At 37.3% G+C, this 14069-nt stretch overlaps 1 protein-coding gene across 7 annotated transcripts in view; it reads left to right on the top strand.

Moving 5' to 3' along the window:
* PPA2 (inorganic pyrophosphatase 2) overlaps positions 1-14069 on the top strand; it is a 320000-nt gene that overhangs the window by 24107 nt on the left and 281824 nt on the right. For 5 of the 7 annotated variants that reach the window (XM_055086153.1, XM_024119248.3, XM_055086152.1 and 2 more), the window contains 3 exons: positions 484-537; positions 1989-2108; positions 9553-9639. In XM_055086153.1, the coding sequence (XP_054942128.1) occupies positions 484-537; positions 1989-2108; positions 9553-9639 (261 nt within the window). The remainder of the gene's footprint in view (positions 1-483; positions 538-1988; positions 2109-9552; positions 9640-14069) is intronic. The other 2 variants (XM_028492146.2, XM_055086154.1) reach the window with 1 other exon arrangement.

The following is a 14069-nucleotide window of genomic DNA, read 5'->3' as shown; positions in this document are numbered from 1 at the left end:
ATATCATTTTATGATTTTAAAAATACTTGATAATTGTCTGTATTTTCATTTAAAATATGTAATTCATCTTCACAACAACCTTGTGTGGGGTGAGGAAGGAGATTATCACACTTACTTTGTAGACTGGAAAAGTGACACATTCAGCTCTCACTCCTATTTTAGCTGGAAAATAAAAATTGAAACAAGTTTCCTGGCTCCATTCTGGTTCTTTCACTACCCTGCAAAGGTATTTCCAGAAATATAGCAACTCCTAACACTGTACAGTAGTGGGCAAGTGACACGATCAGGTTTAAATTCTGTTGTGTTTTAAACAACTTCTCTAATTTTTTAGAAGGAATTTAAGGCATAGGCAGACATATGATACAGATGCTCAACATTTTTTGTGGGAAGAAAACTAAAGCATTCTCATGCAGGAGGTAAGTGAAAAGATAAAGGAAGGCAAAATTTTAAATTTTTTCTCTTTGTTGTTTTTTTAAATTGCAGAATTTGTTTAATATGATTGTAGAAGTACCTCGATGGACAAATGCTAAAATGGAGGTATGGATATATCCTATTCATATCAAATGGAAATGATAATAATGATATAAAAACTTGGTTTCAAGTTGTTTGCCATAATATTTTGAAATTGGGATGGTTGACAAACTTCTTTACAGTTAAAGCAATGGAAAACATTCTTGTGAACTTATTTTGAATCTAATTTCAAAAAGGAAAATATTATTCAAAGCTGAATTTATACTTTAAAGAAAATGCTTTCCATTTTTGCCTCCCTAGTTTGTTATACACGTATTTATTTAATTATCCTTGACTCCTCTGTCTTTGAAAATGACAAAGATTTTCAAGATTTTCTTAAATAGATTCTGAGATGTATTTTGTTCATAGACACAACTGAAACATATTATTTGGGGCTGATGATAATTTTGGTTTTTAAGGACTTAATTTTCCTTTAGATTTTATTTTAGTCTACTAGGAATGAAAGCATTTTGCTGGCCAACTTGGTTTCTGAGCACTTTCTAAGAGCATCTGCTGTTCCCCTGGTTAGCTTTTTTTTTTTTTTTTTTTTTTTTTTTTAGTTTTTCCATGAGACATGAACCTATCAAGAACTTCCCTTTTGCTTTTCAGAATTTTATGATTTCATCTTCAGTTAGGTAAGATCCCTTATAGTTCCGAGTGAAATTTAATTTATGGTACTTAATTTGTTTAGTTATTTAAGCCTTCTCCTACAACTTTGGATGTGATGGCAAGTATTATTTCAAGTGTTTAAGGATTGTTATGTCAGTATATATTTCTCAGATTTTATATTTGGAAGATTGTCAGTAACTTCAACAAGTCCTGGTAGTATTTTGTTGTTGTTGTTAATATTTTAATAGGAAAAAGTAAAGATATTAGATTCTTCTTTTGTTCTTGCTTTAAATACAATGTTTTATCATTCTGGCTACTCTCTATCTCACTTGGGTATAGGATCAAGATTCTGTGAGATTCTGCCTAATTTAAGCAGTGTTTATTCAAACATGGCTTCAGTTATTTTTTATTTACTTTATAGGATAGTTTTTTTTTTTCTTTTTGCATGGCAATTTGGATATGTTTGATTGAAAGGTAACTTTGAAATGAAATCACTTGGTGAAAATCTGTAAGTTTACTTTATTATGAGATTGATGGTAGAAAGTCCGAGATTAGTAACAAAGAGGAAGTTGATTAATCCTTATCCTCTTGCCGTTTCAATAAGCTTTCTTATTTGTGTTAGAAATAATGAGTTCATAAGTAATAGAGTGCCTACAAATATAGTCTGATTTTTCCTTTCCAGACAGTTTTTTTAATACAGAACAGTAAATTAGAAACAAGAACTGGCTTAATTTATTTTAAAGTGTCTTTGATCAGTAAGTTGGATTATGAATACTTAGTCTGATAATGGCAGATTTAAAAAATACTATTTGAATATAGGATTAATCGTTTCTTATTCCCCACCCCTCTTTTTTCCATGACCTGCTTAGATCGCCACGGAGGAGCCATTGAATCCCATTAAACAAGATGTAAAGGATGGCAAGCTTCGCTATGTGGCAAATATCTTTCCTCACAAGGGTTATATATGGAATTATGGTGCCCTCCCTCAGGTAACATTTTTGTTATAATGGTAAAACTCCTCTGTCTTCTGAAAAAATTGCCTTGTAAATCCTGTGAACTACTTGAATTTAAATTGGTTCTGAGGACATGTCAGTGTGAGAGATCTGTGAATATACATTTTTTTAATGTGGAGTTTTATTGTATCAGTAAATTTTTTTTCAAAGTATATATATGTCTGTACTCAAGTTCTTAGAGTTAGGTATATAGAACAATCACATTTGGCATTTTGAATGTTATTTCTTTTTCTGAGCTTGGCTATTAAGTGTCAGTGAAAAATGTTTTATCTCCTTTATCTGCAGTCATTTCTTTGGCTATGACAAGTTATGCTTTTATATACATTCATATATGACAGCATGAATTTTGTTTTTTAAATTTTAACAGATGAACCTTTTAAATTGTTACCTCTTTCAGAACTCATTGTGAATTGAATAAAGCAACTTAATTATATACTACTATGAATTTATAATTTTTAAGTGGGAAGCAATAGACACAATGACTAAATAATGGTAAAGCAGCATTCCTATTAGAGAGTAACACTATTTGCTTTTCTTCCTTTCTTCTCCCTTTTTGTTTTCTTCTCATGTTTCCTCACTCCTGGGAAGTGGTAACTCCTTCCAGATAATTTAGTGAGTAAAACTCAGAATGTGCAGATTCAGAAGTCTAGGTTTGGGGACATAGAGAAGCATCTGCCTTTATGTTTATAAAAGCCATTAGAGCATCTGTCTATCTGAATATTTGATTTTGATTATTTAAATTTTATTTATTAATTTTAATATTTTGCATGAAATTCCAAGATGCTTTTTGGAAAATATCTGAGAAAAGGAGGTCTTGCTTTATCCAACTCAGAAAAACAGCTGCCCGTGTAGAATAAACATTCACAGGAAAAGAAAAAAGAAAAATGTTTTCTAAAGAGTCAGGCTGTCTTTGATGCAGTTAGACCACCCAAGTAGATACATTCTTGGTTAAAACAAGCATTTCTAACATGGTGTGCTAAGAATGAGGATGTCTGTTGAAACCAAGAAGGCAGGTTTTCTGACTCCCCAGGTGCCTAAGTAGACATCCTGTTTGACCTAGCAGTGGAAGAGCAAGAATATTTTTGTTAAGCTTGTTAAGCTTGGGGGATAGGTCTGTACTAGAAGACATAGATGAGGGGAAGGCCAAAGAAGCCATTGAATTAGAGAAAGACAAAAACAGAGCCATAAAAAGTATGTATTTGTTTATTTCATTAAACATTTATTAAGGATTTATGTGCTAGGCTGTGTATTAGGTGTTGGGTAAACAAAGAAAAGTGAGAGATACGTATAAGGTCAAGGCAGCATAATAAGTGACTAAGAATGTTGATTTTGGAGCCAGCTTGCCACTTCCTAGTAATGTGACCTTGGGCAAGTTCCTTTGTCTTTCGGTACCTCACCCTGTTTATCTGTAAAATAGAGATGATGAAGTACCTACTGCACATGGTCCTGTTGAGGTTAAATGAGTTATTGCACGTTTATGTTAGAATAGCGCCTAATAGATAGTGATCACATTATTATTACTGTTGGTACTTTTATTATTATATGATCTTTATATAGTCTCTTGGGGGTGGGGTGATCATCAACTAAACCAGCAGTTACAGTGGAGCATAATAGATGCTACCAACTCATCTTCTGTAGTTTATCTATTTAAAGTCCTGACAAATTTTTGTGCTCCTCTGGATGTGTTTGAATGTGCAAGATGCTCTTACTGCTATTATATTGGTCTGTTAGGTGCAGTGGTTCTTACATTAGAGCAGAGTTCAACTGCAGCTGGCTCTTTGCTCCCTGCCTTCACCACTGCCTACCGAAATTTCATACTCCACCTAGTATCCAAAATACCATTTTTCCCATAAGAGAACCTTTTAATGGTCTCCTGTTGCTAAAAGGATAAAATAAAAAGTTCCTAACATGGCTCCTCAACCCTTCATGATGTGGCCCTGCTTCTCCAGCCTCGTTTTGCAGCCTTTGTCCTTCCTCACTTCCATCCCACCACAGCAACTTCTTCAGTGTTTCGAGTGTCCCTTGGCGTTTCCACACCAGCCCTTCCTTCACAGAGCTGTTTATTCATTCTATACACATTTTTTGAGTATCCAGCGTTGGCCAGGCCATGTTCTAAGTACTGGAGGTAAAGCAGTGATAAAAGGGACAAAAATTCTTCTGGGACTTTTATTCTGGGCAGAGAGACAGACCAAAAAAAAAAAAAAAAAAAGTAAAAATGTACAGTACCTCAGATAGTGGTAAGCGTGTTAGAGAAAAATAAAGCAGGGTATGGGGCTGGGGTGTGTTGGGATTGTTGCAGTTTACACAGGGAGAAGGCCTCAGTGAGGTGGTCTTATCTGGGGGGAGACCTGGAAGGTGGTTATCTTAGTAAAGACCTGAGGAAGTGAGGGCCATCCAGGGCCATCCAGGGGAATTCATCAAGAAACAAGTATAAAGGTCCCGAGGTAGAAGGAGGCCTCGAGTGCCTGGGTAACAGAAAGGAGGCCAGTGTGGCTAGAATGGAAGTGAGGAAGAGGAAATAGACCTGTATTCTCTCTGCTGTTTTCAACCAGAGATCTTTACTATCTTTTTACACCCAAACTGACGTTGTAGCATGTGTGTGTATGTGTGTGTGAGTCTTCAGCAAAAGAATGTACTATAGACTGCGTAGAAGTTAAACACCAAACAGAAATGGCTACACAGATTCATGTTTATAAAAAGTTGAAATTAGGCCAGTTGTTGATCGGCAAGGTACTGTACCCAATATCTCTTTGCTTCCTTGTCGATGTTAAGACAGAGTGAGCCTGTTAAAATGAAAGCCAGCCCCTGGTTCCATTTATGGTTTTGATCTCGTGTCTAGCTTCTGCTCCCTCACCTCCACACTGGCCTTCTCGCGACTGCTCGGTACTCCAGGCACACTCCTGCCTCAGGCCATCACACTTACTGTGTCCTCCAGCCCGGGACACTCTTTCCTAGTGGTCACATGTCCTGCCTCCTTAAATGTTTGCTGATCAGTTACCTCGTTCATGGCGTCTGCCCAGAACCTCCTTTACAGTTTTAACCCACGTACTCCCATTTCTCCTTCCATACTTTATTTTTTTTTTCCCTTTTCCATTACACCTACCAACTTCTGACATGCTACATAATTTAGTTATCTATTATGTTTATTTTTAATATATTTTAGCTAGGATGCAGTCTCCATTAGGGCAGGGATTCTGTCTGTTTCGTTCACTGATGTCTTCCAACTGCCCAGCTTAGTGTCTGGCACCAAGTAGGTGATCAATAAATATTTTGGGATGAATGAATCCATGAATGCACGGTGTATGTTGCATTTGCTTCATAGGCATGTGTGGGTAATTTGATCTTGCTTTTCTTTTACGATTTGTCTTGTAACAGCAGGAAGTTTGTTCAGAGCAGTTACCAAGCCAACCACGCTTGGAAGAACATTTAAGCAGCAGAATACTGTTTAAGTAGCAGCCTCTCCATTTAGCTTGTAATCCATCTGTGTGCCCTCATTTCAGACCTTCATCTGCCCAGACTGTTTAACCCTAATAACTTCCCTTGTACCAGCAATAATGCCTTCCTCAAAGTTTGAGTTTGGACTGGGCAAGAATCATCTTTGTTTGTCTTCCCCCGATTGTTTTTATTTCCCACATATTATTCAAGTGTAATAACTTTCTGTGTAAATATTTAGAGGACCTGTCTGAATAATGGTAAAGGACTAGAATCACTAACTTCAAGAGTTCTTCAGTCTTAATGTAATATCATTGGATTTATTACTTTGAACTTCATTATACATTTGGTTCAATGACCCCAAGTTTCATTTAGTATCGCTTCTTAGCTTTATAACCTGGGACCAGTGACTAAATGTCTCTAGGCCTATTTGTTCATCTGTATCATCCTGCCACCTACCCCACAAGGTTATTGTGGATATTGAATGAGATGATCAAAGCAAGTTTAGCCCCGTAGTGAGTGTTCAATAGTATTATCTCAATGATGACACTGTTCCCACTGATTGATATTAGCTGCTAATAGTAAATAGCTTTTGCTCCAAATTGAAGCTGGTGAAGTTCAGGTAGTGGTTGAGTAGATCTTACTTCCTTTGACTTGATGATAGGAATTCTGATTGATCAGGAAGTAGTTCTCAAGAAGCATCTGTATACCCAGCTCTGTACCATTCAGTGGTTTTTTTGGAGAGATTGAAGCACCAGATCATGGTGATTACAGATGTATTGGTTAATATTTATAAGATTGTAAGGTAATGATCTCAAAACCTTCATGAGGATGAGTAAGGTTTGTTTTAGGCTAGATCAATAATCTATGTATTCTGATTTTTTTTTCATAGCTTTATAGCCATCCTTTGTATGAGTTTAGCATTATTTGTATTCCTCTTGATAGGTTTTTAAACTCTTTTTAAAGCTTTTTGTGGGTCCCTGCTAAAATTTTTCTATATACTTAACATATATACGTATATACTACTAAGTGTATGCCTATGAGTCAGATTGCTAAGTTCTGAGTTACATACCTATTTACTTTACTAGGTAGTCCCAAATTGTTTACAAAAGAAGTTGTAATAATATATACTCCTGCCAGTAGTAGTAGGGTTCCAGGTTTCTTACATCATTACCAGTATTTAGCATTATCAGATTTTTAAGTTTTTGAAATAGCATCTCATTTTGGTTTTAATTTGTATTTCTCTGATCAGACTGGGTATCTTTTCATATATTTGTAAGTAATGCATGTTTCCTCTTTGAATTACCTGTTCCTGTCTTTGATCCATTTTATATTGCATTGCTCTTTTTCTTATTTAACTGTAGAAGTTATTTCTAAATTCTGGATCTAATCTTTTGTCACTTTTGTGACACAAATATTAAGATTTGGAATTTCCTCTTCTGGATATTTCTTTTCTAGCCTGACTGTGCTTTTCTAGTTGTTTCTCTGCCTAGTTAGATACTTAAAGCTTCACTCGAGGGCATAAAGTTTTAAATTTGTCAAGATTTCCTCTCCTAGTGGTTGTTTGAAATTATACTGTATTTCCAAGTTAAGTTAGAAGGCATTTAGTATGACTCCCTTTTTGTAGTAAAAAACTGAGCCCTGAAGGTATAGAGTGTTAAAGGCAGGACTAGAGATAGAAAGAACTAGTATGGTATTTTTTTCTGGTGAGGGAAATCATGAACCACTGGCCCTAAAATTGACAGCATTGTTATAGCTTAAGAATTTTGCCTGTATGTACTTATTTCCTCAAGAGAAGGAACTAAATTGATAGGTAATGTTGAAAGTGGAGTTTCTGAAGGGAATGTAGACCAACGAACCAATCAAAAAACAGAAACACTCACAAAAACCAAATGGAATACAACTTATATGAAGACAGTTTTTGTGTCAGTACAAGAAAGGACTTTTGTAAATATTGAATCCAACCAAAATGGGCTAAGTTATCTCATGAATTTGTGAGCTTCCTGTTCACTGGTAGTATTTATGTAGATTATGAATGACCACTAACAACCATAGAATTCAGGGCTAAGGTGTATCTAGCAATTGTCTTATTTAAGCCATTCTTTTTATAGGTGAGGAAACTGAGGTCTGGATGTTTTGGCCAAGGTAGTTTGTGGCTAAAGTAGGACTAGAATCTAGGTATCTTCCTTCAGGCCGGAGTGACTTCTAGCTTATCACATTTGTTCCCTTCTGAGAGTGGGAGTGAGGTTAAGGACGGTTCAAGAAAGGATTCCTCCATTAGGAAGGAAGAACCTCTCAGATATTTTCTGTTTCTGCCTCTGGGTTTTCTAATTCCACTTATACTTCACTTCCATCTTGGCTTCTCCAGCACATTAAGATTAATTTTGTAGCATTTGTGACAAATGCTACACCATTTATCAGCATGGTGTTCTTCAGGGTATTGACTGTGTCCTGTTGGTTTCTGTTCCTAACTCCTGGTCAAGAGTAGGTAATCAATAAATATTAACTCAATGAATGGATTCCTGGTAATAGAAAACAAGAAGCAGTAAGGGCAACCGTAGGAAAATATACTTAGGAGATTCTCAGAGTAAGAGAATTTAAAAGAAGAGAATCATGCATAAGGTTATATCTGAAAGTAATTGCCATTCAGTTACCAAATATTTGTTATCAAGATCTGGGCATCATAACATAATTTTTAATAGCATGTTTTCTAATCCCATTGCCACCATTTAGAATCTGAGCTTGGCAAGTTTAAACTCTGTGCTGCAGTTTACTAATCTGTACAATAATGGTACATTAATGATGGTACATTCTTCATGGGATACATGTATGTATATGTGTGTGTATATCACTGGGAAGGTATCTCTCACCTCTAACCAATATGTAAGGTTAACAGTTATTTTTATTATCCTTATATTTTATTAGTAATGCTAGTATTGGGGGTAGTGAAATGTTGTTAGTCGTGGTTTACTGATTTTGCTTTCTGGTAAGGATGGGTCAGTTTATTCCTGAACATGCTATAATTATGATCAGAAGGGAAATACTAGAGTTTATCTAGGGTTTAGCTGTAAATAGGGTTCATTTAAAATTATCTATATAAAATTAGAGGAGCCAATCTTGGATAATCTGAAATTCTAGGTAAAATTCTTGAGATGACACAGTCTCTGCACATCTTATAAATCTGAGAGAAATAATTTCAGGGAACTTCTACAGTTCCATTTAGAATCAGCTAATTATGGAGCTTTGGGGGAAGGATAGTGCCTAAGGGATATTTAAGCTTGATAACAAATTTCCGTTATGCTGTTCATTTATAAAAATACTCAATGTATATAGTTTATAGCCAACAGGGTATAATCTTTTCAGTAAACTAAAGAGTTGACATCTTTTCATGGTTTTGTCAAATTTTCGAGATTTGATGACAAAGGTAGAGGATTTTAAAAATGGAATGAAATGGGACAAAAATGGGTTTTTCTTTCGTAGATACTTGTTCTTTGGTTTATGAAGGGAACACTGGATTTGTTCTAGTAGAAGTTACTTAGAGTATAGGAAGTTTATTTTCAAACCTGGAAAGCCAGACCCAATGCTGTTCCATGTCAAAGGAAGTGGTGAGTAGTGGACGCGGCAGTCCAGACAGTTAGTGGAAACAGGGGCACAGACAATGGGAACATCTGAACTGAAGCTCTAAATAAAAGTGAGCATGAATTTAGACACTGACTAAACTTGGAAGAAGAGTGTGTTTGTAAATACCACCCACTTTCAGATGTGATTATACAGACAAATGAAAGACAGAAGGGAGGAAATAGTATGAATCTGTTTTAATTATTATGCTTAGGGATGTACTGGCATGTTGGCATTGAGCCTATTTAATTTCTGAGAATTTTCCCCTCGGATTATGGCTATCTGTAAAACTTCATGGACATGTGGAAAGATTAAGATACATTATAGAGAGTATTAACCCATATTCCACCCCCGCCCTTCTGTTTTTTAGACTTGGGAAGATCCCCATCGAAAAGATAAGAGCACAGACTGCTGTGGAGATAATGATCCTATTGATGTTTGTGAAATAGGCTCAAAGGTTTGTTTCATAGACTGTTATCCTAACATATGTTCAACTTTATTCATGCCATAAAATTTCAGTTCTCTTTGGAAGGCACCGATTCTTCAACTCTTCAAAGTTCTAGCCTATTTATCCCTCTGATATCAGTTCTTTTTTGTATCTTTACTTCCTTCTCTTAAACTAGGGGTTGGTAAACTATAGCTGGTGGCCAGTCAAATCCAGCTCGCCACCTGTTTTTATAAATGACACAGCTCCCGCTGTTCATTTACGTATGGTCTGCGGCTGCTTTTGCACCACAGCAGCAGTTAAGGAGTGTAGCAGAGACCGTACAGTCTGCAATGTGTAAATACTTGCTATCTGACCTTTTACAGAATAAGTTTGCTGAGTCCTGTCTTCATTGTCCTTGCCCATTATCCAGACAGGAAGTTCAACACTGATGAAAGCCAGCTGGTACTCTTTTTTTGTGCCTGTTTCCAGGCTGCCGGGTCCCACTGGAGACAAACAAAACCTGAGATTTCATAGGTTACTGCTACCCATAGAATACTGTGTGTCTTTGCTCACATTCTTCCTTTCTCCTATTTTCTACTGCATTTATTGCCAATATTTATTGTTCTTTGCAGACATTAAACTCCTTGTACTTTGTTCTCACTCCCAGCAGAACATGTTGTCTTTAATTTTGTAGAGCTCGTAGAAGGCAGCATGTAGGAAGCCCCTAACTTTCCCCGTTAAGAGTACCAGACACCTGGGCCTGCAAGCACTCCTCCTTCCCTTCCTTCTGTTACTACGGGACCAGGCTTTCCCCCCTGTGCTCTAGATCATGTCCCTTCTTGCCTCTTGAGTGACACTATTTTCTTAGCTCTTCTCTGTCCTGTATTTACAACTTCTCTTTCTTTATTGGCTTCCTCCCATATGCCTCCTCTCTTTTTCCTTTTCATAGGAAGACTTGTAAAAAGAGTAAACACTGACCTCTGTCTCCTCCTTCCCACTTAATCTTCAACCTATTTCAAAATTGTTTCCATCCCCCCATTATTTCAGTGGAACTGCTCTTACTAAGGTTACTGGTAACTTTCTTTTAGCCAAATCCAACTGGCCTGTTTCACAGGTTTTGTCTAACTTGAATTTACCTTAGTATTTTATACCTTTAACCTCATCTTCCTTCTTCAAACAGTCTCTTTGCTTGGCTTTGATTATATCATAATATCTTGGATATCCTCTAATTCTCATTCCTCCTGGGTTTCTTTTGCAAGCTCCTTTCTTCTGCCTGCTCCTTGAGCATTGCTTCGCTTGAGGGTTGTGCCCTGGTTCACCTCTTCTTCACTTCGTGTGGAGACTCCCTTGGTGATCCAGTCCCAAGCATTCATGGTTTTGCTCTCAAATTAATGTCCAGCTCAGACCTACGTTCTCAACTACCTACACCTACACTTGGGTGTCTCCCAGGCACCTCAAAGTCATTGTGTCTGAAACTGAATTCATTGTTTCCCCCTGTCCACATGAAGGGCGTCTCTCCTCCTTTCCTCCTCACCTCCAGGTTCTCGAGCCAGAAACTGAGGGGTCATCCCTGATCGTCCTTTGCTTCTCTTTATCCTATTAGTCATGAAATACTGATTCTATGTTCTAAATGGCCTTTAAATCTCTTTCTTTCCATGATCACTGCAGCCAGCTTTGTCTAGTCCTCAATTATATTGCACTTGAATTATTCCTACTACTGACCAGTTTCCTTGCTGAGTCTTATTTTCCCTCCCGATTCCAGATTCTTTTCCAGCTCTACTCTTTTTGAGTCCCTGTTCCCTGCTTTTCTGACTTCCTCTCCTGCCACTGATCGTCTGCAGCTGTACCGAGCTTCCAGTTCCTGTAATGTATCTGCCGTCACTCATGTACAGGCCTTCACGCAAGCTATTCCCTTTATGTAGAATGGAACATTCTCTTCCTTCACTTTATTTTACTTTCCCCTTCTTTTCACTTTACCTCCCCCTGCTCATCCTTCGGATCTCAGCTATACTATCACTTGCTCTCAGATCTCCCTTTACCCTCCGTACACTAACATGCTTGCTCTTTGGTCTGTGCTTCCTCAGTACCAATAGTGCTGTGTTTTTTGTCTAATTGTCTCCTCTGAGATGGCAGTGAGCTCTATGAGGATGGGACTCACCATTACAGTGTGTAACTCAGTGCCTGGCACAGGGTGTGTGCTTAATGTAAGACGTTCCAAATGCAGTCATTACTTGAGTCATATTCTTCTAGCTGAGATTAAATTGGTTTTCTCTGGAAACTCATATTAGCACTTTTAGGCTTCCAGAATGTTATTCAGTGAATAGTGTCCTCTGATTCTTTGTCACTTTGTTTATTTACTCTGTTCTTCTGTTACTCTTCTTTTTTCTTTCTCGTCTTCTTCCTTATTCTCCTTTCTTATTCCTCCTCCTTTCCTCCTCTTCTTCATCCTCTTCTTAGACTTTCTATTCCTTCTTTTTTTGCTTTTTCTCCTCCTATTCTTCCACTTCCTTCTTTTCTTCTTCCTTGTACTTTTATTCTCCTCCACCGCCCCCCCACCCCCGCCCCCGGCTTCTTTTCCTTCCCCCTGTCTCTTATACTCCTTTCCTGCAGGGGAGATTCCCAGCCAACTTAGATTTCTAGTTTACATCCAGAGAAGGACAAATAGGGGCTAGATTTCATGCTTGTGTGACTCTATAATTCCTTTATCTCTCCAGCAGAAATATGGCCAAATTGTTTGCTTTATTTCAAATTTAAGCTATAGTTTACAAATTTATTTTTTGGCCTTTTTTCTCCGGAGGGGATAGTGAAGTGTGTATAAAATGAATAGATTAGAAGGAAGAATATAAATATTTCAATGAGTACCTCCTTTGTTCCAGATGCTGTGCTATATACTTTGGTCACTTTCCTGTTTCTTATTTTATGATAAGAAGAGTCACTAGGGCTTCCCTGGTGGCGCAGTGGTTGAGAGTCCGCCTGCCGTTACAGGGGACACGGGTTCGTGCCCCGGTCCGGGAAGATCCCACATGCCGCGGAGCGGCTGGGCCCGTGAGCCATGGCCGCTGAGCCTGCGCGTCCAGAGCCTGTGCTCCGCAACGGGAGAGGCCACAACAGTGAGAGGCCCGCGTACCACAGAAAAAAAAAAAAAAAAAAAGAAGAGTCACTAAATTAAATAACATTACATCGATGGAAAGGTTATATAGTAGAAAACCCTAATTCTTTTTATTCTATTGAAGTATAGTTGATTTACAATATTTTGTGTTAATTTCTGCTGTACAGCAAAGTGATTCAGCTATACGTATATATACATTCTTTTTCATATTCTTTTCCATTATGGTTTATCACATATATTGAATATAGTTCCCAATGCTATGCAGTAGGACCTTGTTGTTTATCCATTCTATATATAATAGCTTGCATCTGCTAATCCCCAAATCCCTATCCATCCCTCTCTACCACCCCTACCCCTTGGCAACCACAAGTCTGTTCTCTGTGTCTGTGAGTCTGTTTCTGTTTCATAGGTAAGTTCATTTGTGTCATATTTTAGATCCCACATATAACAGATCATATGGTATTTGTCTTTCTCTTTCTGACTTACTTCACTTAGTATGATAATCTCCTAAGTCCATCCACGTTGTTGCAAATGGCATTATTTCGTTCTTTTTTTATGGCTGAGTAATATTCCATTGTATATATGTTCCATATCTTCTTTATCCATTCATCTGTCAGTGGACATTTAGGTTGTTTCCATGTCTTGGCTATTGTAAATAGTGCTGCCATGAACATAGGGGTGCATGTATCTTTTGGAAATTACAGTTTCGTCTGGGTATATGCCCAGGAGTGGGATTGCTGGATCATATGGCAACTCTATTTTTAGCTTTTTGAGGAACCTGCGTACTGTTTTCCATAGTGGCTGCATCAACGAACATTCCCACCAACAATGTAGGAAGGTTCCTTAGAAAACTCTTATTCTGAAGGTGTAATCCTTGGGGCCACTCAGTTTATATTAAGTGCAGATTATTAAATTAATTTAAATCCTTATGCAGATACTAAGTGTAAGCGAAAAGATTAAATGAATGTATCTTGTTTTCACAGATGTAAAAATTGGTCAGTGAGCACGTAATTAATGAGATTGGTAACTGGAAATCATGAAAATCTCGGTACCTGATAAATTGATTTGACTTAGTAACACTAAGTCATTATTGACAAAACAAAGGAATCTAAGAAAACTTGATATACAGGCTTTTAAATAAACATATCAAAGTCACTAAATATGTGGAATAAAATTAAAGGTTTTAAATGTAAGTGATTTGTAACAAGGTATATACATCATTAATCTTGAAAGCATACTTTTTTTTTTTTTTTTTTTTTTTTTTTTTTTTTGTGGTATGCGGGCCTCCCTCTGTTGTGGCCTCTCCCGTTGCGGAGCACAGGCTCCGGACGCGGAGGCCCAGCGGCCATGG

This window comes from Physeter macrocephalus, chromosome 7 (genome assembly GCF_002837175.3).
Source record: "Physeter macrocephalus isolate SW-GA chromosome 7, ASM283717v5, whole genome shotgun sequence".
Classification (NCBI taxonomy): domain Eukaryota; kingdom Metazoa; phylum Chordata; class Mammalia; order Artiodactyla; family Physeteridae; genus Physeter; species Physeter macrocephalus.
This window is presented reverse-complemented; position numbering and strand designations above follow the sequence as displayed.